This window comes from Solanum dulcamara, chromosome 9 (assembly GCF_947179165.1).
Source record: "Solanum dulcamara chromosome 9, daSolDulc1.2, whole genome shotgun sequence".
NCBI lineage: Eukaryota > Viridiplantae > Streptophyta > Magnoliopsida > Solanales > Solanaceae > Solanum > Solanum dulcamara.
In genome coordinates this window covers 72635001-72657544 of record NC_077245.1, presented here as the reverse complement: position 1 = coordinate 72657544, position 22544 = coordinate 72635001, and the positions used below count along the sequence as shown (strand labels likewise).

The following is a 22544-nucleotide window of genomic DNA, read 5'->3' as shown; positions in this document are numbered from 1 at the left end:
GCCTAACTTTGAATATTTGGGTCTTTAAATTTAAGTTTGTAGTATCAAACTTAACTTGTTAGTTGGTCAATTTTATAATAAAATGAATCATCAATTCGAATAATCAGAATAAAATTAATTATCAAGTAGATAATGTGACTTTTATTTATTAAACTTTTTTAAAAAAAAAAACGCAAAATTGATGTAAATTGCCTGCCCTTGTTCTTCTTCTTCTTTTTTCTTTTTTTGTATTTGTATTTGTTGTCGTGGAATCATAATATAGCAAAAAAGAAATTATTGGTTATGCTTGATAATTTGTCAAATTAATTAAAAACAACCCATGGAATCAAATTTTTGTAAGAGCTGCATAGATTTGATTATAATCGTTACAAATTATCTTAACTAAATCCATTTTTCACTTATGTTCCCTTTGAATAGGTTAATGAGAGGAAATTGGACAGGTAGTTGATTCTATGACCCCTCCATTTAAGTTATATCATAGTGTCTAATTGTTTTTTGCAAGTTTATCCGCTTAAGATCAATTTATCGAAAATATTAATTTATGACACGTGATGTTTAAAGCTTAGATATTGGAGCGTGAAGTTTAGCTTTTAAAACCTTATCTTTAGACAATTTGAAAGCAATCATACTTTAAGCTACTTAAAGACATACACCTAAATTTCAGTCTTTATTCTAAACTTCCATCATTTTTATATGAACTTAAAACACATATTCCAGAATTTTTCTTAATATACTTTTTATTTTTCTCTATATTGTTCTTATGAAATACTACAAAGCAAACAAACAAACAAAAATGAATAAGAATTACAATAACATCAACATACCCGGTGTAAATCCGTAGGTAGAATCTGAAGAAAAAAAAATAAGAATTACATTTTAACAACAATAATATATAATTAAGAAAAAGCTTTATTAGCAAATTTTGTTTTTTTAAGAAGAATTGTCTTGAATGAACTTCTTGATTATGAGCATCAACTTCTTGGAAGGTTCTGAATTAGGATTAATAGTGAAGAAACCATGTTGTTGTCCTTCAAATTCCACATATTCAATCTTTTTTCCATAATTCTTCAATTTATTTGCATAATCTTTGGCTCTATCTTTAAGAAGATCACATCCTCCAACAAGCACAAGAATTGGGTCAAGTTCAATTTTTTCCAAATTTGGGCTATTGGCCCCAAAAGGGTTCACAAGTGGATGGTCAGTTGTTGATCCAATTGGTATTGATAGCCTCCAAAACCTGTAATTGACAAAAATAGCACATATATTAAGAAAATAGCCCATTTACGTGTAACTATTTCAGGGTGATTTGTAGACATGGATTCAGGTTCATTTCATGTTTGGTCTTTAATTTTGATCCTTCCAAAAATAGCCTCGGCGTATACATTCCCCGAATAATTTTAAATCATGAGCAATTATGACGAACATGATATAACTTCAGTACAATCTTCATTTTCCAATTTCGTTAAAATTGTTCAACAGATCATATCGGATCGACAGAACTTGTTGTGTTTAATTGTCCACAAATTTTGATCAAGTACGATATTCATTTTTTCACAATTTTTTTTTCAAAATATATAGGTTGAATATATATATATGAATATACCATTTCAAGTATGATTCTTAACAAAGAAAATTGAAGATATTTGATTATGAAACAAAAATTAATAAGAAAAAAATGTGAAATTTTAAAGAACCTGTCAATGAGCTCAATGTTTAAGAAAGCTTCTTTAGGTCCCTCAGCTTCAAATTTTGTCCTTACAGTCCCTCCAAAGAAAGGAAGCAAATATACATAACCCCTAACTCGAACCGGATCCAGCTCGGCTGAGCCGGCTTTAAGCCGAACAGCCAAATTATGCGCGATATTGCCACCAGCCGAGTCACCCGAAATAAACACTCGGCTAAAGTCGGCAACATCCGTAAGCCATGTGTCCGGCTCGTCGGACACGGCTTGATCCTGGAGCCATTTCACAGCCATATAACCATCTTCGATGGCGGCTGGGAGCCGGTTCTCAGGAGCCAATCGATAGTCGGGGGATATAACCACGGCCTGGAGCTCGGTAGCGAGCTTGAAACAATAGTTCTGACAGTTGGGCCACGTACGAGAGCCAATACAAAAACCGCCCCCATGAATGTAGTAGAAGACGGGTAGCTTAGCCGTCGAGATAGGGTAAGCCGGCTTGTAGAGACGGAGTTGAAGGTTATGCATGGCTTGAAATACAACATCTTTCCAAAGAATTGAGCCATCATCATGTATAGTAACTTCAAAACTTGGCTTAGTTGATCTTACTATAGTTCCATCACTATATACCCTAAGTACACCTCTACATTCTTCAACTTCATACTTATTATCTTCCATCACTCTCAATATGTGTTATTGTTAGTGTATGAGAATGTGCCTTAGTGTGTGTGTGTTAAAATAGAGGAGGATAGGAGAAAATTACAAAGGAAGAGTTAATAGAGGGTGTTTTTTTTTGTTTTCTTGCTACATTTGATGATGATAAGCAGGACAAAAAAAATTTAAAAATCAACTACTATTGCTAAGTTTGTATTTGTTTGTCACATATGGATTAGGTTTGGCATAGAATAAATGATGATGGAAGAAAAAAAAAGTCTTTTGGCAAAACAATTACTAATAAAGTTTGTGTGCATACAAATGCTATTTGACAAAAAAAAAACACCAAAAATAATAATAATCAAATACACCAAAAAAAACATGCTATTTGATGACAAAGCTCATCAACAATACTTTTACTTGGAAGTCTTTGAGGTTCTCTTGAAATTATGATTGCCCATAAGTAGAATTTTTTGCACAATAATGGATAGATTGTAATAGGCTCTCATATTATTGCTCTAACATTTTTATTTTATTTTTATAATTGAAAAAATCACGAGAACCAATGTGGCGCGGGATTTGGAGACTCAAATGATTATGAATCCGTCTTTCTATCTTCTCCTCTTAAATACTTAACTTTTTTTTGTCTACGACAGTCTTTGAACTCATAACATGCTGCGAACGCACACATAAGTTGCATTATTGTTATCAAACATTGTAAAGTTGTAGGATCAAAGATTGGAAAACTCATTTTGGCATAAGGGCATAATATCATCAAGATATGTATTTTCTCATTAGAAAGTTCTCTCAAAGTTGGAGGTTAAAGTTTAATAAAAAAAATAAGGACTTGGATAATAACACTTTTGGTCCCAAGTTATTGATAAATTCTGCTTTTGATCCCTATGATATATAACTCATAATATTTAACTTCCAATTGATTAAAATGTATGTTTTTGATCCCTTCATGTTCAAAAAATATGTTGTATTTAACTATTTCTACAACTATGTTAACCGTCAAATATGAAGTAAAAATACAAACTTAGCATAACACATGAGCTACTATAATAATTATGACAAATTTTGTGAATATTCACAAGCAAAGGGATCCAAAGCGCACAATTCAATTGAGTAGAGGTTCAATGTGCTTAGGCAGATATTGTAGGGACTAAAATCATAATCTACCAATAATCGAGGGATCAAAAGTACTAGTAACCCTTCTTTTTAAAAAGAAAAATATATGAATGCCAAATATTTAAACAAAAGAAATAGCCTCATATGTGAGCTTCAAATTTTCATGTATGTGTGAATTAGCCTCAGAACACAAGTCAATAACTAGAGGGGAAAAGAGTACAAGCAGTATATGTCATAGCCTTTTTGAGTATCCAGAACCAGCACATTTCTTGCAGAGTATTAATCCTGCAAAAGGGAAAAAAGGAACATTTACTATAATGATCATTTGATCCATTCGAGACCAAATATTAGTTTGACTACATCATCGTTGAGGCTCCCCCGTCTGAACATTCCAGGTCGGTTGACAAACCCAAGGGCAAAGCCGAGGGTGAGGGGGCACTCGGAACATAATTCCCGAGGTTCTATAAAATAATAAACAGGAGCGTGAGTACATACAAACTTGACGGATGGGAAAGGATCATCTAATTAAGTTCTTTCATGTCATTCATATGATCTAAAACCAAATTCAAGAGTTCATCTAATCTGTTACATGCTATAAGCATTGCAAATTTTCCAATAACTTTAAATTGGCCGCGAAGAAATTGCAGCTTAATAGTACCTGCACCCTTGCAAACTTTGCAGTCAACTAATCCTGTTTCTTTCTTCATCTTACCATCGTTGCAAAACACGCACTTTGTTCCACCTACACATCAAAACAAAGTAAATAACTTGAATCTTCATCAACTTAAGGAACAAAAAGGGAAGACCACCACCAGCAACACAATGAAGTCTGTAGGAAGAATATATGCAAATCAGTTTACAATTACACTTATGTGCTTGTTAGACCTTTTTGTTAGTTTCATCTGTGATGTTAAAACTTTAAACAGAATTTGCTGCACCAAATAATGTCCAAACTTTCCCCTCATTGCCATGTTCCTCCACGAAAAAAGAGAAAGAGGTGGAGGTTTGAACGGGTGGGGGGTTAAGGGAAAAAAGAAAAGAAAACAACAATAACAACAACGATAATCTGTTGCCATGGTCTCAAAAAAAATATAAAAAAATCAGAGCCCTTTACTATGATCCGACTCACTTTCGCACCCTTTATTACGAAATGTGTGTGATCAGCAGCACACTTTTTGCAGCCATCTAAACTAAAATCTTACTGAACTGCTCAAACTGCTCCCTCGGGGATTGCTTCAATCCATACACCCTGGTCTACCGCCAACTGTAAGAAGCAGAGTTGGTTCAAAGAAAAAAGAGCCCCGAGCCACAAGCAAGGGTCAGCAATCCACTCCGTGCCCCAGTAAACTGGTTAATCTCAAACCATTAGGTAGCAACTAACTCAAAACTATCACATAAAATATCAGTATACTCTCCCACAATTACTTACAGAGAAATTACCATCATTCTCCTTACAATTCTCCGTCAATACCTTCAAGAAGTTATTAGCCAAGGGAAGTAATGAAGACTGCAGGAATATTAGACTTCTCTTTTCTTATTTACAATTTTAATCTATCGTATATTTGACTGCAAGATTGTTGCATTTCTCCTGATGAAGCACACACAACAACATCCTATAACAAAATCAATATTTGAAATACATTATAGATTAAAAAGTTCACACCACCTCCTGGACATGTCTTTTTCCAGGCATGTGTGACTAACCAAGACATACCCTGCCACTCCATCACGAAGATAAAAAAATTACCGATCTGCTTATTTAGAGTTATATATCAGAATCCCAGAAAATAGTTGCCTGAATAAATGAATAAAGCAGAACCTAGCATAGCATATAACAGCATCTTACTAGTTATTGATGCAGCATCGAAATGGCTACTGGAAGAAGCTATAGCTTATTGACAATCTTGTAAAGCTTTTTATCATATCTATCAGTCAACATTTATCTAGTTTCGACCACCATAACGACCCTTACACGATTTTATGATACCTTTCAAGTACTTAAATTGTTTTTAACTAGCATTGCTTATGAATTGAGATGTCTTACAAAGTTGGGATCCATAACAAATTCTTAATTCAATCTAGATGAGGAATGTAATTTCTATTATATATACACACATACAAATACGCATACACATACACACATAACAGCAATTTAAACCAAAAGGGATAAAAGGTTGACCATTCCCAGCACACCTATCACAAGGAACTGGATCTCCCTGCAAAAATAAAGTAACAAAAAACCAACTTCAAACAAAACCTTAAAACAGCTTGATAAAGCAATGAAAAAGGGAACTTTATGAAACCCAAGATAAAGAAATTGAACCATAAACTGAAAGCAAGAATCTTTAGAAAATACAATTAAAAAAAAGGAACTTTGTGAAACCAATGATAAAATTTCAAGAAAAAAGAGGATTTTTTGTTCTTTTTTTTTTTACCTTGAGGCCAAGAAAGAGGGAGAGAGCAATGGCAGTTAAAACACTGATAGTAGCAAGAAAAGTTTGAGTATCCAAAGGGGGTGAATCAAAACCAACAAAGAGCAAAATGGGATGATGATTTGTGGGGCATGGGAAGAATTGGTGAAATTGGGAAAAACATGATGTTGACAAGACTGGGAAATCAAGCTTTGTTGAAAAAGAAGGACAGCATGTAAAATGGCATAAAGATGAAAAGATTGTTGTTGAAGAAGAAGAGAGAGAATTGAAGGGATAGAGTGAGGAATGAGAGAGTGTTGCTGCCATTGGAAGTTATTTTGTGGAGCTCATAGCACCCTTTATGTTCACTCACTCTCTTTCTTTTTATCATTTTTTTATGGTTTTTGATTGATTTCTGGTATTGATTTTGAGATTTGATTAATTCAAATTTACTAAGAAAATCACATTTTAACTATTAAGTGGATTATTTCAGATTAAATCTATCTTATATTTGATTGAGGATATTAGGACAGCAAAAAAAATGTACCACAATTATGATATTATCCATTTCATGTAAATGTTGAGGTAGATAATTATGATTATCTCGTAATTATAATTTCAAGATAATTTGATTTTCAACTAAATTACTCCTATTGAAGTTCAAAAAATAAAGAAGTAACACAATTTTTTAAATATAAAATTCAATATCTATTATATATATATATTAAAAATAATATTAATTTTCTATATATAATACTTATAATTTTTCAGCAAGGGACTTGAGATGAACTCATTTGGATGACCTTAGCTCCACTCTAGCTTACTAATCCACCACACCCTTTAATATAATATATGTCCAATTTTGAAAATTTTATGGAGTATATATTTGTATCCTTGAATATAAAAAGGTTTTGAGAGAAAATATATCAGATATTGACAAATGAAAATAAACTAAAGATTTAAGGTGAAGTGTTCGACAGATTATCAAATCATCATATTTGTAGCAATGTATCCTAACTAATTTACACGAGAAAACATTTACCAAACTCTAATTATTATGTTTAATCGAAACTATCAAAATAGAAAATATGTAACAAAAATTCATAAGTACAGATTTTGTCATTTAATAAAACTCTAATTATTATGTTTAATTGAAACTATCAAAATAGAAAATATGTAACAAAAATTCACAAGTATAGATTTTGTAAGTTAATAAAAAAAACATTTTACTAAAGTGTAATTTACATAAATCCGGAAAATTATCTAAATGCACATCTTATTTTACCATAATCTCTAAAAATTTCTACTATTAAAAAATTTCAAAAATCTTTTCTCAAATACATCACTCCCCTCTCAGCTCTCACTAACTCCTTCTTGGATACACCCCTTCCCTATGTATCTGAATGTCTGTTGATGTATCCAGAAGTCCAGTGATGCATTCAAAATCCATAAATTTTAAGGTATTTTTGTAATTTGAAAAAGAGTAAGAAAATAATATAATTAGCTTTTAACACTGACGTTTCGACACAAATCCAAATTAGTCAGATCCCTAAGCAGTGTTCCATGCACCATATGAGAATTTTATAACTTGAGCAAAATGGTATTTTACCCATCATTTTCCATTCAACTACAACTCCAGAAACCAGCTTTATTGCTGCACAACGCCTTATCAATGGACAACAACATGAAACATATAAAAAAAAATAATTAACAAGTACTTGTGACAAACAACTTGTCACTCTTCATTACTGGTTAATTACAATAGCAAGAAATTACCAAACTTTCTTCTGGTTACAAATTCAGAGGCAAAGGCCTCAAAAATGGCAGAAAGCTGAGTAGTACTCTTTCTCCTCAGATAAAAGTCAAAACTGAATCAAGCACAATATCTTATATATTCAATCATTTGTTCAAAATTCTTCGCCAACGTATGGCTCACTTACACTTACACTTGAACAGAGAGAGAGTTATCGATAGATTATTTGTGCAGCAGTTCAGTTCAAGTACTAAGATATGGATGCTGCATTAGGATCAAACTTCACATCCATATCAGAATACAAGATGCTTCAGTAACAAAAATCGAAAAACCCTGTACAGACTCAAACTGGCTTCTAACTTCAGCGGCAAATGCAATGGTCATTCATAGCATTGAACCAACCCACGATCTTCATTTTCAGCAGCGTTACTAGTTGTAAATTTTAACAGGCTTCTCATACGGCGGGCGATTCTGCGACATGAAAGAAAAGAGTAGATATATTAAGAAATAAGGAAGTCCAGTCTCATTTATTTGAATACTCAGCAAAGGATAGGTATAGCAAGAGACTTCACAGTAACCAAAGTTCATCTCATGGAGAAACACAGAAACGATAGCAGAAATGCATTGAAGTAAAACACTGCAATTTATACATGCATTCAGTCGGAAAATCAACTTTTTATAAGGTTGTTAAGCCATTTTTTGCATTCAATACTAGAAATCTGATCTCTCCAATTCCTTCCAGAGATTCTACTAATGTAACTAGGTTATGTTCCCAGGTGAAGCACCAACAGAAGCTGAGGTATTCTACAATAAATCAGATAAATCTTAAGTAATTGAAAGTTTGCCTTCATCCTCAACAGACGGAAATTCTCTGAAGTGCTAGATGAGCAATGACAAGTTGACAACTATGGAACATAGGCTGCACAGAAAGAGAACTCCTGGTCTCATAACCCGCCAAGTACATGATAAAGAAACCTCAAGAGTCCACGAATCAAATATCTCTCAAGAACTAACTTTACGTATTTAAGCTGTTAAGTTTTTGTTCTTTTACCAATTACAGAGTATGCCCACATGTAAGAACCGAACACAGATTACCTGATATGCTGCATGAATCCTTTTAGGGGCATTGTCAGGATGTTCCAAACCGAGATACTGCTCCCAAGCACCATAAACATCCTTTCGCTGCATGTTAACAAAAAGATCCAAATATGCATAATTACAGATTCATTTAGTGAGAATATGAGAGTAGATGACGGTTTATCCCTCCTTCACTTTGGCAGATTTCTTTTAGCAGTGAAGGAAGTTGGTGTTTAGTACCTGGAAACGGTTGGACAAGATATCTGAGTCCTCAAGGTACTCGGGGCGGCCAAGTGAGAGGAATGCAAATTTCCACTGAAAGTTATAAACAAATGAAACTAAGAAACCAAGCATCAACTACATATATACTAATCAAAACCATTCCCGATCTCCCCCCCCCCCCCCAAAAAAAAAAGATAAAGGAAACCAAGTACTAACCAATATGTGTTTAAAACGGAAGCGATTATAGTAAATTGGTTTGAATACAATAGTCATTCATGGGAAGATCAAGCAATGTCAAGTTGCAAATTACCTTAGCAAATTCTACATCTGGGACCTGCAATTTCTTCTGTATTCGCACCTTCACTTGAGCTAAAGTCTCACCCTCATAGATAACCAAGAGAAAAGGTTCCCCAAAATTCTGAATTTGCTGTTTCAAATGTCAAGAAAACAATGCTGTATGAGACAAAATTCCTTTTTTCTTGTTCACCTTTTCCCTATGGGTCGGGATGTGGGGGGGGGGGGGGGGAATCTCACCATTTGGTTCTGTGCAGTCTCTTTAGTGAAGTGATACACATGAATCAAACGATCATTCAGGCCTAGATTTTTCTCTTCTTCAGGAATCTGCAGGGAAGAAGAGAAGATCCAGATTAATAAACTGCAATTTAACATTGTCAAATAGTGTTTTTGGCCCTAGAAAGGGAATTGAGTTGCCGCTTCATATTTATCGTCTATTAAGGAGTAACATGCCAATAATATTCAACACCTGGAATTTAGCATTAGCTATTATTGGGCTCCTATGATATAGTGTCCACACTCCACATGTACCCTAGAAGTGTGGGGATGTTAAGTGTCGCACTTTGATTTGAAGGAATGGGCTGTTCTCTCCTTAAATAGCCTTTGGGTAATCCTCAACAAACAGTGGCGAATCTAGGATCTGTAGAACATGGGTGCACAACTTAAAAAAGAAGAAGAAGAAAATGTATTAAGTGGGAATTGATACCTATACCTCTAGGTATATAACTCAACATTCAACCAAGTGCACCATTTAGTTTTTTGTAGCATGGGTACTAACAGATAATATTATACCAATTTTACGAAATATATACATAAAATACCTAATTTTACAGTGAGACCACAGGTTCACGTGCCCCATATTTAGCCTTAAATTCGCCTCTGGCAACAAATGTGCTATTTTGGGGGGTTAACTCAAGTTCCATTTTCTTTCTTTGCAGCACTAATTCAGATGAAAGTATCAAAAAAAAGTAAGACCTTATGCTCGTCTGCTTTTCGGCACCACTATTCTTTAGATGCATGGATCTATATCATAAAACTAATGATGACAGGAGTAGCTTGTAAAAGCCCTACACGATTTCAATCTTTTACAAAGGGAAGCTTGTAAGTCAAAGTTAGCTGCATCTATATGTGGTAATTAGTTTGAGAGAAGGGGGTGAGGAAGAGAAGGATAAAAGCTTTTGACCCACAGGAAAACTACCAATATTTGTTCAAGCTTTTGACCACAGGAAAACTCACTACCATACCAACCATAATGGCCACTGTATAAAGGTACATGCAGATATAGTAGGGACAGAAGTGGAGAATTAGAAAAGGGAGTGCAAGAGAGAGAACCTCTTCGGCCCGCAATGTCCAGTACTGGTCATTTATGTTCTCTATCTTCTCACTTGTTGGAAATATCTGCATGAAAGCAATCATTAAAACAAGAGGTAAATATAATGGAGCCAAAGAAGATGTCGATAAGCAAATATATCAGAAAACTATTTATATTATTTGTAGACTTCAACAGTTTCTGAGCTTATGTCATAACGACTAGGACTTCTCCAGAGGCAAATATTTCTGGTGACAAAATAAGAAGACCTAGTTAAGAAGTATAAATGAAGCAAATGTCGAAGGATTGAAACCAATACCTTATAAATTTTGTGGTAGAAGACCTCTAGCAATCTTAATTCTGCATCTGGATTTGACAACTCAACCTGTTAAGCAGCACAGTAGAGTAGCATCAAAATAGGAGAAGAGTAAGTTTTCAATTCAGAGACAAGTTGAAACTAGGAATACCAGACTAAGTTTACCATTTTACCTTTGTCTTTAGATCATTAATTACATCACCCACAATAGATTGTTTTGGTAGTCCGATGGTGTAAGTGACCACCTACATAGCAAAGGAGGAGAAATTTGAGGAATTATAAAAGCAAAAATTCAGAAGGAAAAATCATGCTCTCTGTTAGACAAAGGTAAATGAGTAAATCAATGAAAATCAGACAGCATGCTTACTTCATCTTTGGTAGCATGATGAAAAGCTACTTTTAAGGTTTTTAAACCTTGTAATTCTGGCAAAGGAATGTCCAGTACTTCATAGTACAAAATATCAGATGTCTGTCAACGATTAGTTAAAATAGTTAAGACTTTCAGGAACTAATGCTCATTATTATCAGTCAATGTTAACACTCACCTGATTGTAGTGGACCAGCATATCTCCAAGGGTGTCTACTCCTCTGTACTTAATTGGCTGGGGTTTAGGTTGCTGAGAGTAACAATTATGGGGTGTGAGCCTTATTTTAGATGGATCATCCAAGCCAAGTCGCTGAGCTACTCTTTCCACAACTTCATCATATGTATTAATCTTTGACCTTTTCATAATAAGAAATTGTTTGAGAAAGCAATAGTGATAAAACATTGTGGCAAATCAACTACTCTACCTTTATAATATATATATATATATATATATATATATAATAAAAAGAAGAAAAAAAAAAGAGTAAGATGAAATTATTCGCATATGCAAAGTTTTAGAACATACAGCTCTAAACAGAAATCATCCTCCTTCAACTTTTCTAAGGATCGGAAGTGAACAACCTGTAAGACATGTTATAATAGATCAAATCAACAAAGAATAGTAAAGCCAAAGACAAATTTCAGTGTCATATTTCATTGAATATGGAACAGGATAAGGACATCACAAAGTGGCTTTTGGAAGTAAGATCTATTTATGCTAAGCCATCTCACATACAAATTTATGTTCGATATAAACACAACTCGACTTTGTTACCAGGGAACCAAAGTTAAAACTTTTTTTAGATAAGTAATATAAGTGTATTATTGATGTACACCAGCAAAAGGGAATGTTTGGTAAATAGTACATCAAAAAAATAGTTAAGTTACACTGAATGCAAGGAACTAAGAAAGGCAGCTATGGCCTCCGGCTCTAATACTGAACCAAAAAAGATAGTACTTCGGCAATCGAATTGAAACTAACCCATTAGGGAAAACTAAAGTTACATATGACTTACTTCAAAATACATAAAATAGATGTCAGGAACTGCCTATTTTCTCTACTCAAGTAAGGTTTACATTTTTTTATCATCAAAATTATGAGATATAGACATGGTGGGCATCAGTGTTCTGCTTCTAGTGGTAGGAAACATCATACGAGACACCCCCTTTTTCTTTATCATCAAATTTCAGTAAACTACTTCTTTTTTTCTTAAAGGGCAACCTGGTACACAAAGTATCCCGCGTTAGCATTGTCAGTGACCATTCTAAGCAATCATTTCATAATTTCTTTTGTAACACAAATTAAAATGTTTCATGGAAATTTGAGACTGTGAGTTGCTACAAAACTTCTAAACAAAAGAAACCAGCTCAAACAATGTAATCTTATAAGATATTAAAGTTCAGTAGCTAGGCCTATCAAAAACTTCTTTAGCAATTTACGGAGAAGTCAGCAAGTTCTCCCAAAATATATCTTTCTCTACTATTAAGTTGATACAAGTAATCTGAGCGACTAGGGCCACTAATCAATATCCCATTTATCTAAGGCAAAAAAAGAAGCAGCAATATCCGTGATCCATTACCAGCAATGTTGAAAACATAACTAACAGGACAAAATGGAAGAGAAAAACTCGCTGATAAATCTATACATAGATTACCTGGCGATTTTGAACATATTCCAGGAAAGAAGGAACATCTGGATACCGTAACTTCTGGCGACTTTCAGGAGAAAAGGATTTCTGATAGCATACTATATCACCATCCTCAAGCTGCACAGAAATGAGTATCAGACAAATATGAAATCTCCTGCCACTGCACACTTAATGGTGGTTTAGGTATACCTGGCTCGTTCGGAAAGAAAATTTCTTGTCGATGAGTTCACACAAGACAATCGGTTCAAATTTTATTTCCTGAACAAAATTAAGCAAAAGTGAGATTTAGCACAAATGAACTAGAGAAATGATCAAACATAGTCTCCTTCAAGATAGTGAGAATTACTCTTGGCATTGTTAGGTCGCCAAATTATGGAAAGCGATTCTGATCCAAAAGCAAACTAGAAATGGTAGAAAAGAATTAAGATCATACAAATTCTATGACATGTTGAGATTGTATAGGATCCCATCAGGAAATAAGGTCCTAGACATGTGTTTGGCCCAGGCCCCACGTACAAATTAGAAAATGGAAGGTAAGATTTAAGATTGTAAAGGAACCAATCAGGAACACAAGCTTCTAGAGGAACCTACAAGTTTGACCACATAGTAGTCATTTTGTTTTAAGCTCTTCCTCTAAATTGGAAGTCCTATCACTACAATCCCTAACAATATCTACCGTCTGAATTTTTGTAACAAAAATTACCAATTTGGTCTTATTCTGCACTTCAATTTTAAGCCTTAAGTTTCTGGGTCTGCACATGTAACGCTGTTCTACATTCCTATTGTTGTTTAGCTACAGAGGAATTGGATCTTCTGTTTCTTGTGAACTGCAAACGAATCTAAACCAAGGATTTGATCTAAAAAGACCAAAAAAAGAGTAAAATAACAACTCTTAAAAGCCACCACTTCGACAACAATAAACCAATGAGGAGGAAGAGGGGGGAGCACATAATAAGAGCCCGAAGGAGAAAAGCCAGTTCCGTGAAGAAGAATACCAAGACTTTTACCCTTTACTTAATCTTGGGCCTAGGCACAAGAAAGTGCAAGCGTAGGTGCTAAAGGAAGAAAATCCAGATACTATTGGATGATGACCAGCATAAGAAGGCTGGAAGGGAAACAACTGGAAGAGCAGCTGCAAGTTCTGGAGTGGCATGGATACCTATCTAACGGATAATTTCCAAAAAAGTGATGATACTCACCCAATGACCATCAATAATAAACAGAGATGTTCTAGGAACACACCTCATATAGTTCAATCTCTTGATCAGGGGCATAGCCAGCCATTTCATTTAGTTTGTTCAAGATTTCAGTTGGATTACTCGTTCCCTTTACAAAGAGTCTTCCAGCATACCTTCGGTACAAGAGACAAATCATCAATCAACAAAAATAAATGTTTAATTTAAACGAACAATAAAGAAGATAATTAATATTACCTCAGCTCTTCTTTCTCAGGATCATAAATCTTGAAGAATAGCATAATATCATCTTTAGTCTTGTCAGGTAGAGGGATGTGTCTCAAGTCCTTGTAATTATACACACACTATTAAATAATGCTTGATAAAAAAGAAAACTTTAAATTAGCATTTCACCGAAAAAATTTATGAAGAATATTTTACCAGTCCAAGCTCCACTTCCAAGAACAATTTTAGCTCTGCATTTTGAACCTTATTCGACACTTCCCTCAACTGCCCAACCTAAATTTGTGTAGAACTTATCAGGTCATTGAGCAAACACAGAAATCTGTCAGCATGACTTTTGACAGGGGTTTGTAGGGATCAGTGATATGTCCTGATTTAAGTCACCTTAACACAGATGTCACACCTTTCGAAGTTATATCGTCTTTGCAAATTATAAATAAACATCAGCATCCCATGAAGACAGCAAGTCTTGGCACAACAGAGAGATTGCTAAGGAGACAGAACCTTTTATCTTTGTTTTTTTATTTTTAGAAAAAGGGTTCAGGTTAAGTTTAAATGGCGAAATGAGGAGTCATATAGACGACCTCAACTTATTTGGGACTGACACGTAGTTGTTGTTGTTGATGTATACAGGTAAGTTTAGTATTCACCCTAGATTTGTTGGACTAGGTTATACAACTCTAAGTCTCCACAAACCCTAGATGACGAGCCTAATGTATGGAGCATCCGGTTTTAGTGAATAAACATCCTGGCAAAAGCACACTTTACTAGATCTGCCTAATAATTTAAATAGAAGTATTTACAGTTTGAGCTTCTTCGAGATGTGTTAATGGACGATTTGGACGATATGTATGATTCTGGCGCTTTGCCCATAGCCAAAAACGTTGAAATTGCACCGGTACACCAAATTCTTTGGCAACCTCCACCTGCATGCAGCAATATAATTAGTCAGCAGAGACGTTGTAACCACTACACCTAAGCTTGATTCCATGTAAAAAGTTTAAAAGCCTCAAGAGTCGAGACAGATTTCAAATAATTCTTCTATATTCACAAGTCAAGACAGAATTCAACTAGTTTAAAGTCTAAGAAAATGAATCACAAAAATATAGATCCCTAACCTAATGTTGCGTCAATAATGGACACAAAAACACAGAATTAATGTTACTAACTTACTTTGGGCAGCCATAAGTCAAAAAGTCAAAACAAAGACTCAGATGGCTAGGCTAAGCAAAGCATAGGTTTATGAAAGCTAACTTTCTCTCCACGCCTACGCCGACCTCTATAGTGTTTATAAAAGCTCACTTTTAATTCACTACTCCTGATAAATCAAAATACAACCTGACAACACCTAGAACAAAAATAGAGATACAGCTAAAAAGACTATCATGTTACCTTAAAAATGCTAAAAAGTGTCTGCTTCTGAATGCGAAAACTCCTAACTTTGTCATGATCCACTAAATCAAAATGTATGTCCTTCCCAATCTGCTGTCTGAGGTCTTCATCACGAGCAACCTAAAAAGGTGATGTATTAGGCACAGAAGTTCTCAACTTAAACACCACTCTTTCGTCCCAGTAATCACAGAAAAAGGTGGAATATTTAAATAAAATACCCTTATAATTGTGTAAAGGTGTGCCTCTGCTTTCTCCTTCTTCTTCTGCTCTTTCTCTTCTTGTTCTCTCTTTAACCTTGCCTACAACATGTTCATTAGTCTAGTCAGCATCAAACAAAGGAGACGTTTGGTAGCTGGTTAGAGTTATGCAGGTATTAGTAATATGAATTAGTTACAAGGGAATCTATGTATTAGTTTATGCAAAGGATTAGTTATGCAAGGTTTACTACTTCTTGTATTAATTATTCGTGTATTACTTATTCCATCTTCTATCCTACATAAAATAATACATAGATTCCTTCATAGCTTATACATGTATTAGTTATGTGAATTTCTAAATTGCAAACTAAACACTGTATTAATTTTATACGTGTATAACTCACCTCCTAACTAACTACCAAACGTGGTATTACTTGTGCAGAATTTAATGCTTGCATAATTCATTTCCAAACCAGCTACCAAACGACCCGTAAGTGAACAAATGAAACAACATAAAGTAAAACAATTCATATGGCAGTCAGCATCTTACCCTGACGTGCTCAGCAATGTCCGTCTCATCCACATTACACATTATTTTCTCCTTGTCACTTTCCCGAATATAGACCAGCATGTAAGCATTTGAGTACTTTGTAAATTTGAAAGGAGCATTATTGAATCCAGGATTTGTCTGTGGCAACTGCTACGTAAAATTAAAAAGAGGCGATAAATGAAAAACAATTCAGCAAATCTGCAATCCAAAGAAAAGATATCAATTAGTAAGATCAAATCAAGAATCACCTCTTCTTCTCCTCCATACTGCTCTTCTAGAGCTCTTTTCACATCTTCTTTAGTCACACGTTCATCGTCAAATTTATACCTGGAAAAATCAGGATACTTTTGAGTTATGTGGAAGAAAAAGAGATGTTGAAACATGGTATATATTTCAATCCAAAGCACAAAACTTTAGAGTCTCAAAAATCCAGGAACCTAAAAGTATACGATTAGCCAACTATTGAATCATAAAATACTCATCCTACAGAATTCGGGACTAAAAAGTCAAGAGGCCATTAGTAGAATATGCCATGCCAAACACAGATATTACCTCACAAAGAGTATTTCATGCACCACAACTATAAGCAACTTTATTAGGTCCGTTTGAACACAAAAATTACCTCACAAGGAGTATCTCATGCACCACAACTTTAAACAACTTTACCAATAATTTAAGCATTACAAACAAATTATACCAACAGGAATAACTCCCGTGAGGTCGAAGGGATCTCCAACAAGTAGTCACTGAGATCAGAAAATTAAAATTAAAAAGTAGTTAGTCACTTGTCTGAATTTGAAACTAAAATTTGTGCCTTTGCACTAGAATCATAAATTTAAAACAGTTTTTGATTTAACTAACACCATTTTTTTATTTTACACACATTTTGCTTAATTGCAATGATTTTAATTTCCTGGTCCATATAGACCTTTTTTTCATCTGTTCCTTTCTTTTTTTCCCACTGAAGTGTGTTTTAATTGCAGTTTCCTCTCCAACAGGTGCCAACCTTGCCACTTTTGTGTTCTTTTAGGAAAACCAATCACTACATTTACTCCAAAATACAGACTCCTCTGAAAAGTTACCTCCAAGTTCTAACGAAATCCTGCCTACAAGTTAGTGCTAGCAGGTGCTGATCTAATAGGTTGGCAACCAGTTTATATGAGTAATCTTAAAATCATATACAACAAAGACAGTTTTGGCTATATACAGACTAAAGGATGATAAACTGTAAAAGGCCCCAAGCTAAACTCAATAAGTAACTTCCTTAATTAAGTGTGGATTCTTGTTCGAAGACTCTCTAGTTTTTCGGTCTCTTATCATTACAGCAAATAGAGGTGTCAATAACCATCAGCCCTGGGGATTTCCTGGATTTTTTGAATATTTCTCCTCCAGAGAACAGCTTAGGATGCCTCCAAATAAGCACTAAGTTGCATCCCCAGGTTTATAGCACAGTAGGAGAAAGCACTAATAAGTTGCTAAATACAACTGGATGTACTATAATTCAAAGGCCAAAATTATTATCAGGCGAGGAAACAAAAGAAGAGTAAACGGCTTTCATGAGGAGGAGGAGAAGACACAAGGCATGGGTCCTTCGGCTCTCATGTGGTTCATTTGGAAAGAAAGGAGTAGGTGAGTGTTTGAAGGGATACATCCTAGTTGTGTACATTTGAGGGATAACCTCTTATTTTTAGTAAATTTTTGGTGCACCTATGAAGTTTCTACTTCTATTGAAGATTGGATGCCTTTTGTAGACAATTAACTGTTTGTGTAATTGTCACATGGTATAATCCTTCAATGCTTCTTTTATTGCACTTGTCCCTAAAAAGAAAGGTGCAATAGAACTTAAAGATTTTAGGCCTATTAGCCTTATTGGTAGCGTTTACAAGATCTTGGCTAAAGTGCTTGCTGAAAGGCTTAAGAAGGTGATTGGAGGTCTTGTCTCTGGTTTTCAGAATGCCTTTATTCAAGGAAGGCAAATCTCTGATGCAACTCTTATTGCCAATGAAGTTTTGGACTGGAAGCAGAAAAGTGGTACCTCTGGTCTTCTTTTTAAGGTTGATATAGAGAAAGCTTTTGATAAGCTAAACTGATCATTCCTTATCTCAATCCTAAGGCAGATAGGGTTTGGAGAAACGTGGATTAGATGGATCAAATACAGCTTCTCCACAGTATTCTGTACTGGTAAATAGAAGTCTTGTGGGCTTTTTCTCTCCCCATGAGAGGCATTAGGCAAGGTGATCCCCTATCACCCTACTTATTTATCCTGGCTATCGAGGGGGTTTAAGTAGGATGTGAGAAAAGGCCAAACAATTACATTGGCTAGAAGGATTTATGGTGTGCAATGGTTCTAGTCTAAGAGTCTCTAAATCACATCTCTTGTTTGCTGATGACACACTGATCATCTGTGAAGCTGAGAAATCCCAAGTGCAATACCCTAACCTCACTCTTATGCTTTTTGAAGCCATGTCAGGACTCCACATTAACATGTCTAAAAGTATTATCTACCCTGTTAATGAGGTTCCTGACTTGGAGAATTTGGCAGACATCATGTGCTGCTCAATTGGATCTTTTCCCACTACCTATTTGGGGTTACCACTGGGTGCTAGTTACAAATCAGTTGGGGCTTGGAGTGGTATTGTGGAAAAGTTTGAAAGAAGATTGGCTTCCTGGCAGCAACAATATCTCTCACTAGGGGGAAGGGTAACACTCATCAATAGTGTCTTGGATAGTATTCCCACCTTTTTTATGTCCCTTTTCCCTATGCCAGCTAAGGTGCAAAAACATCTTGACAAGATTAGGAGAGACTTCCTCTGGGAAGGTGACAGTAAGGACCACAAATTCCACCTTGTGAAATGGGCCAAACTCACCATGCCAAAGCAGTTTGGAGGCTTAGGGATTAAAGACCTGGCATTACATAACAAGTGTATGCTAATGAAGTGGCACTGGAGGTACAATCAGGAGACAACTGGTCTATGGAAGGAAGTGATCCAAGCAAAATTTGGTAGCACTCGTCACTGGTGCTCTAATGAAGTCACAATCCCTTATGGCACAGCTATAAGGAAGTTGTGTAAGGTCTCCTATAGCAATGCTACTCTCAAGGTGGAAAGTGGGGAGCACATCCAGTTTTGGAAAGACACTTGGCTGGGAAACATCCCTCTAATGAACGTATTTCCAAGAATATTTCAGATTGCCTCCAATCTAGACTCAACCATCCCTCAGTGTTGGGAAGATAATGTTTGGAATGTGACTCTGAGGAGAAACCTAAATGACTGGGAATTGGAAGAATATATGGCCCTCATGGCCACCATCCAGACCAGTTCAGTCCACAGCCAAAGCAGGGATAGACTCACTTGGGGGAAGTAACAGGGATGGCTCCTATTCGGTCAAAGAAGGCTACCTACATCTAAGCTCAAGGAAGACACTTATTGATCTGTGGCCCTGGAAACTAATCTGGAGAACTAAGACGTCTCCACAAGTCATCTGTTTCAGCTGGGTCAGTCTAAATGGTTCTTGTTTAACTCAGGATAATCTTATGAGGAGGAAGCTCCATATAGCCAACAGATGCTGCATGTGCTTGTGCAACCCAGAATCTATCAATCACTTGTTTCTTCATTGCATTGTTGCCACAGACCTTTGGAACATGTTCTTTTCTCTCTTTGGACTAACTTGGGCCATGCCAGGCACTTTGAGAGAGGCTTTTGTGTGTTGGAGTTCCTGGAAAGTTGAGAAGTCCATCAAAAAGATTTGGTCTTTGGTTCCTGCTTGTATTTTGTGGTGCTTATGGATAAAGAGGAACAAAAGGTGTTTTGATGGCATCCCAACTCCCATTTCCTCTCTTAAGATAGATGTTTGATTAGTCTTTTTAGTTGGGTCAACCACTCCTCTGTAATTACTGTTGAATCATTCCTAGAATTTGTCAGCTCCATAGATCTATGTTGATAGTTGTGATAGCTTTTTCCCTGCCATCCTGGGAGCTGTTAATCTCTTTGTAATGTTTGCATCTTTTTGATGCTTTTTGTTAATGATATTCTTCTTATTTCATCGGGAAAGAAAATCATACATTTTTTACATATTCAATAAAATTATTATATACCTTGTAACGCATAAGGTTGGCGTAGAACTGAGGTTTGATACACAGGTCATCCATAAGAAAAGAAGTTTCAAGTATCTTGGGTCGTTAATCCAAGGAAAGGGAGAAATCAACAATAATATCACACAAAGTATTGGTGCGGGGCATATGAAATGGAGGAGAGCTTCCGGAGTCTTGTGCGATAAGAATGTATCAACGAAACTTAAAGGCAAGTTCTACAGATGGTTAGGCCGACTAAGTTCTATGGGGCAGAGTGTTGGCTAGTTAAGAATTCTCATTATCAAAAGAAGAGAGTTGTGGAGGCGAGGATGTTGAGGTGGATGTATGAGCATACTAGGAGAGATGAGATTACAATTGACGATATCCAAGACAAGATGGAAGTGGCCTCCGTGGTAGATAAGATGACAGAGGTGAGGCTGAGATGGTTCGAACATGTAAAGAGGAGATGCTCAAATGCCCCGGTGAGGAGGTGTGAGAGGTTGGCAGTGGTGGGTTTAAGGGAAGGTAGAGGTAGGTTGAAGAACTATTGGGGAGAGGTGATTAGACAGAGGACATGGTGCATTTTCAGCTTATCAAGGACACGTTCTAAAATAGGAGGATGGGGAGGTTGAGGATTAGGGTAGAAGGTTAGTAGGTAATTGAGTGTTGTCTCGCTTTACTGCGGAATAGTCTTGGTGCACTGTACATGTTTCTCCTTGCATACCGGTAGCAGTAATTCTGGTCTCGTAGTTTTTTACCCTTCGATTTCTGTTACTGCCTATTGTTTCTTTGCTTCAGTTATTGCATTATTTTGTTTCTTTTTTAAAAAAACTACTTTAAGATGTGTTACTTGAGCTGAGGGTCTTTAGGAGACAACCTCTCTACCTCCCCAAGGCAGTGGATTAGGTCTGCGTACATGCTACCCTCCCCGGACCCCACCTGTGAGATTACACAAGGATGTTGTTGTTGTTCAATTAAAGTATTGCCTTATTGAGAAACTAAGCAGAAGAAGAGTAATGTGAAGATTTATGGGTGGCTATTACAAAGAAGAATCTCAAAAACATTGTGAGCAGATTGTCAACTACTAGTCTACTATTACTTTTATCCGCCACCAAAAGGGCAAAGCAACATAACATTAATAAGAAGATATCTTTATGAAAAAAGAATACAACTGTCCTTGTTAGAAAAAGAAAAAAGGATACAACTGTTGAATGCATGATTCTGTCATACAAAAAGTTCAGGAGCACAGATACAAATTCAGATATATAATGTTCACCATTGATCTGAAAGAGTTGGCCTTATGAAAGCATAATAGTGCCCGCCATGCACACCACCGCTGTGGACTAATACACTGCAGATGGAAAAAAGTTGCCGAAAAAGAAAAAGATCAAGAGGCCAGAAAAATGAATGATCGAGCTAAAAAAAATTATGTGAATTCATGTCTTAAAATATACATAAGACACTAAAGTAGTGGACAATCTGAGATATGATTTAGGCATGCAGAAGTCTGTTTTAAACTTTTAATAGACTAGGCCAAGCATGGTTGTGTTGAACTTCATAATCAGGAATTACTTGCTCATCCATAAAGAGCATATCCAGTTCTCATAGCATCGCCCTTTATTATTTCCTACTTAACAATAAATAGGACTCCAAGCCAAAACTTCAATGTAGGAACACACACACAAAATAGACATTCTCATTTCCAAGTGAAATTGGGGAAATAGTTAGATTAGAGCGGGAGAACCTTGTATTTTAGGCAGTCGTTCACAGCTGTAGAACTCTAACTAAATTTGGAAATACTGCTGAAGTAAAAACAATATAAACACAGTGTAAAATCCTTTGCAATCCTTGAAGAGACAGTTAACTTTGAGTAAGGTCATTCACAACTATACAAGAAGGATGAAGGCATGCACACTTACACAGGACATCCATGTACTTGTTTATTTAAATCAAATGGCTGAAACAAAAATTCAAGCAAGATGCTAACCCATTACCACTGAAAAGGGTGACATAAGAAAAAAAAATTAAAGGAAGAGAACTTAAAAAATACAAATAAA

The 22544-nt window shown here is 35.6% G+C and overlaps 3 protein-coding genes across 6 annotated transcripts in view; all 3 read right to left on the bottom strand.

The window, feature by feature from the left end:
* Positions 1–930: 930 nt before the first annotated feature.
* LOC129904511 (probable carboxylesterase 15) lies at positions 931–2356 on the bottom strand. The gene is made up of 2 exons (XM_055980077.1): positions 1695–2356; positions 931–1237 (listed from the first exon to the last, which is right to left on the bottom strand). The coding sequence occupies exons 1-2, from the start codon at positions 2354–2356 to the stop codon at positions 931–933; spliced, it is 969 nt and encodes a 322-aa protein (XP_055836052.1).
* A 1172-nt stretch (positions 2357–3528) lies between these two features.
* LOC129904364 (protein BUNDLE SHEATH DEFECTIVE 2, chloroplastic) lies at positions 3529–6258 on the bottom strand. Of its 2 annotated transcripts, none has more exons than XM_055979928.1 (4): positions 5899–6258; positions 5601–5679; positions 4122–4205; positions 3529–3748 (listed from the first exon to the last, which is right to left on the bottom strand). In XM_055979928.1, exons 1-4 carry the CDS (start codon positions 6199–6201, stop codon positions 3696–3698), a joined length of 519 nt encoding a protein of 172 aa, XP_055835903.1. In that variant the 5' UTR covers positions 6202–6258; the 3' UTR covers positions 3529–3695. The 2 variants fall into 2 exon arrangements, with proteins under 2 accessions (XP_055835903.1, XP_055835904.1); XM_055979929.1 differs by having other exon boundaries at positions 5643–5679; positions 5899–6256.
* A 1323-nt stretch (positions 6259–7581) lies between these two features.
* LOC129902614 (ubiquitin C-terminal hydrolase 13-like) overlaps positions 7582–22544 on the bottom strand; it is a 32381-nt gene continuing 17418 nt past the window's right edge. For 2 of the 3 annotated variants that reach the window (XM_055977946.1, XM_055977948.1), the window contains exons 11-32: positions 21764–21838; positions 16667–16745; positions 16419–16568; positions 15890–15970; positions 15672–15791; positions 15083–15205; positions 14478–14555; positions 14295–14383; positions 14104–14212; positions 13051–13119; positions 12868–12978; positions 11739–11794; positions 11391–11568; positions 11213–11314; positions 11019–11090; positions 10849–10914; positions 10553–10618; positions 9461–9547; positions 9237–9353; positions 8945–9019; positions 8723–8809; positions 7582–8098 (exon numbers count right to left, since the gene is read on the bottom strand). In XM_055977946.1, coding sequence (XP_055833921.1) covers positions 8057–8098; positions 8723–8809; positions 8945–9019; positions 9237–9353; positions 9461–9547; positions 10553–10618; positions 10849–10914; positions 11019–11090; positions 11213–11314; positions 11391–11568; positions 11739–11794; positions 12868–12978; positions 13051–13119; positions 14104–14212; positions 14295–14383; positions 14478–14555; positions 15083–15205; positions 15672–15791; positions 15890–15970; positions 16419–16568; positions 16667–16745; positions 21764–21838 — 2032 coding nt within the window. In that variant the 3' untranslated portion in view covers positions 7582–8056. The remainder of the gene's footprint in view (positions 8099–8722; positions 8810–8944; positions 9020–9236; positions 9354–9460; positions 9548–10552; positions 10619–10848; positions 10915–11018; positions 11091–11212; positions 11315–11390; positions 11569–11738; positions 11795–12867; positions 12979–13050; positions 13120–14103; positions 14213–14294; positions 14384–14477; positions 14556–15082; positions 15206–15671; positions 15792–15889; positions 15971–16418; positions 16569–16666; positions 16746–21763; positions 21839–22544) is intronic. The other variant, XM_055977947.1, reaches the window with a different exon arrangement.

What these genes read in the sequence shown, in the direction of transcription:
- LOC129904511 (XM_055980077.1), bottom strand. Translation starts at nt 2,356, where the DNA reads ATGGAAGATAATAAGTATGAAGTTGAAGAATGTAGAGGTGTACTTAGG. An exon ending in AACATTGAGCTCATTGACAG is followed by an intron (nt 1,238 to 1,694) that starts GTTCTTTAAAAT and finishes TGTCAATTACAG; the next exon opens with GTTTTGGAGGCTATCAATAC.
- LOC129904364 (XM_055979928.1), bottom strand. Translation starts at nt 6,201, where the DNA reads ATGGCAGCAACACTCTCTCATTCCTCACTCTATCCCTTCAATTCTCTC. An exon ending in TTTAAATTGCTGTTATGTGT is followed by an intron (nt 4,206 to 5,600) that starts GTATGTGTATGC and finishes TTTGATGTGTAG; the next exon opens with GTGGAACAAAGTGCGTGTTT. An exon ending in CAAAGTTTGCAAGGGTGCAG is followed by an intron (nt 3,749 to 4,121) that starts GTACTATTAAGC and finishes TCCCTTTTGCAG; the next exon opens with GATTAATACTCTGCAAGAAA.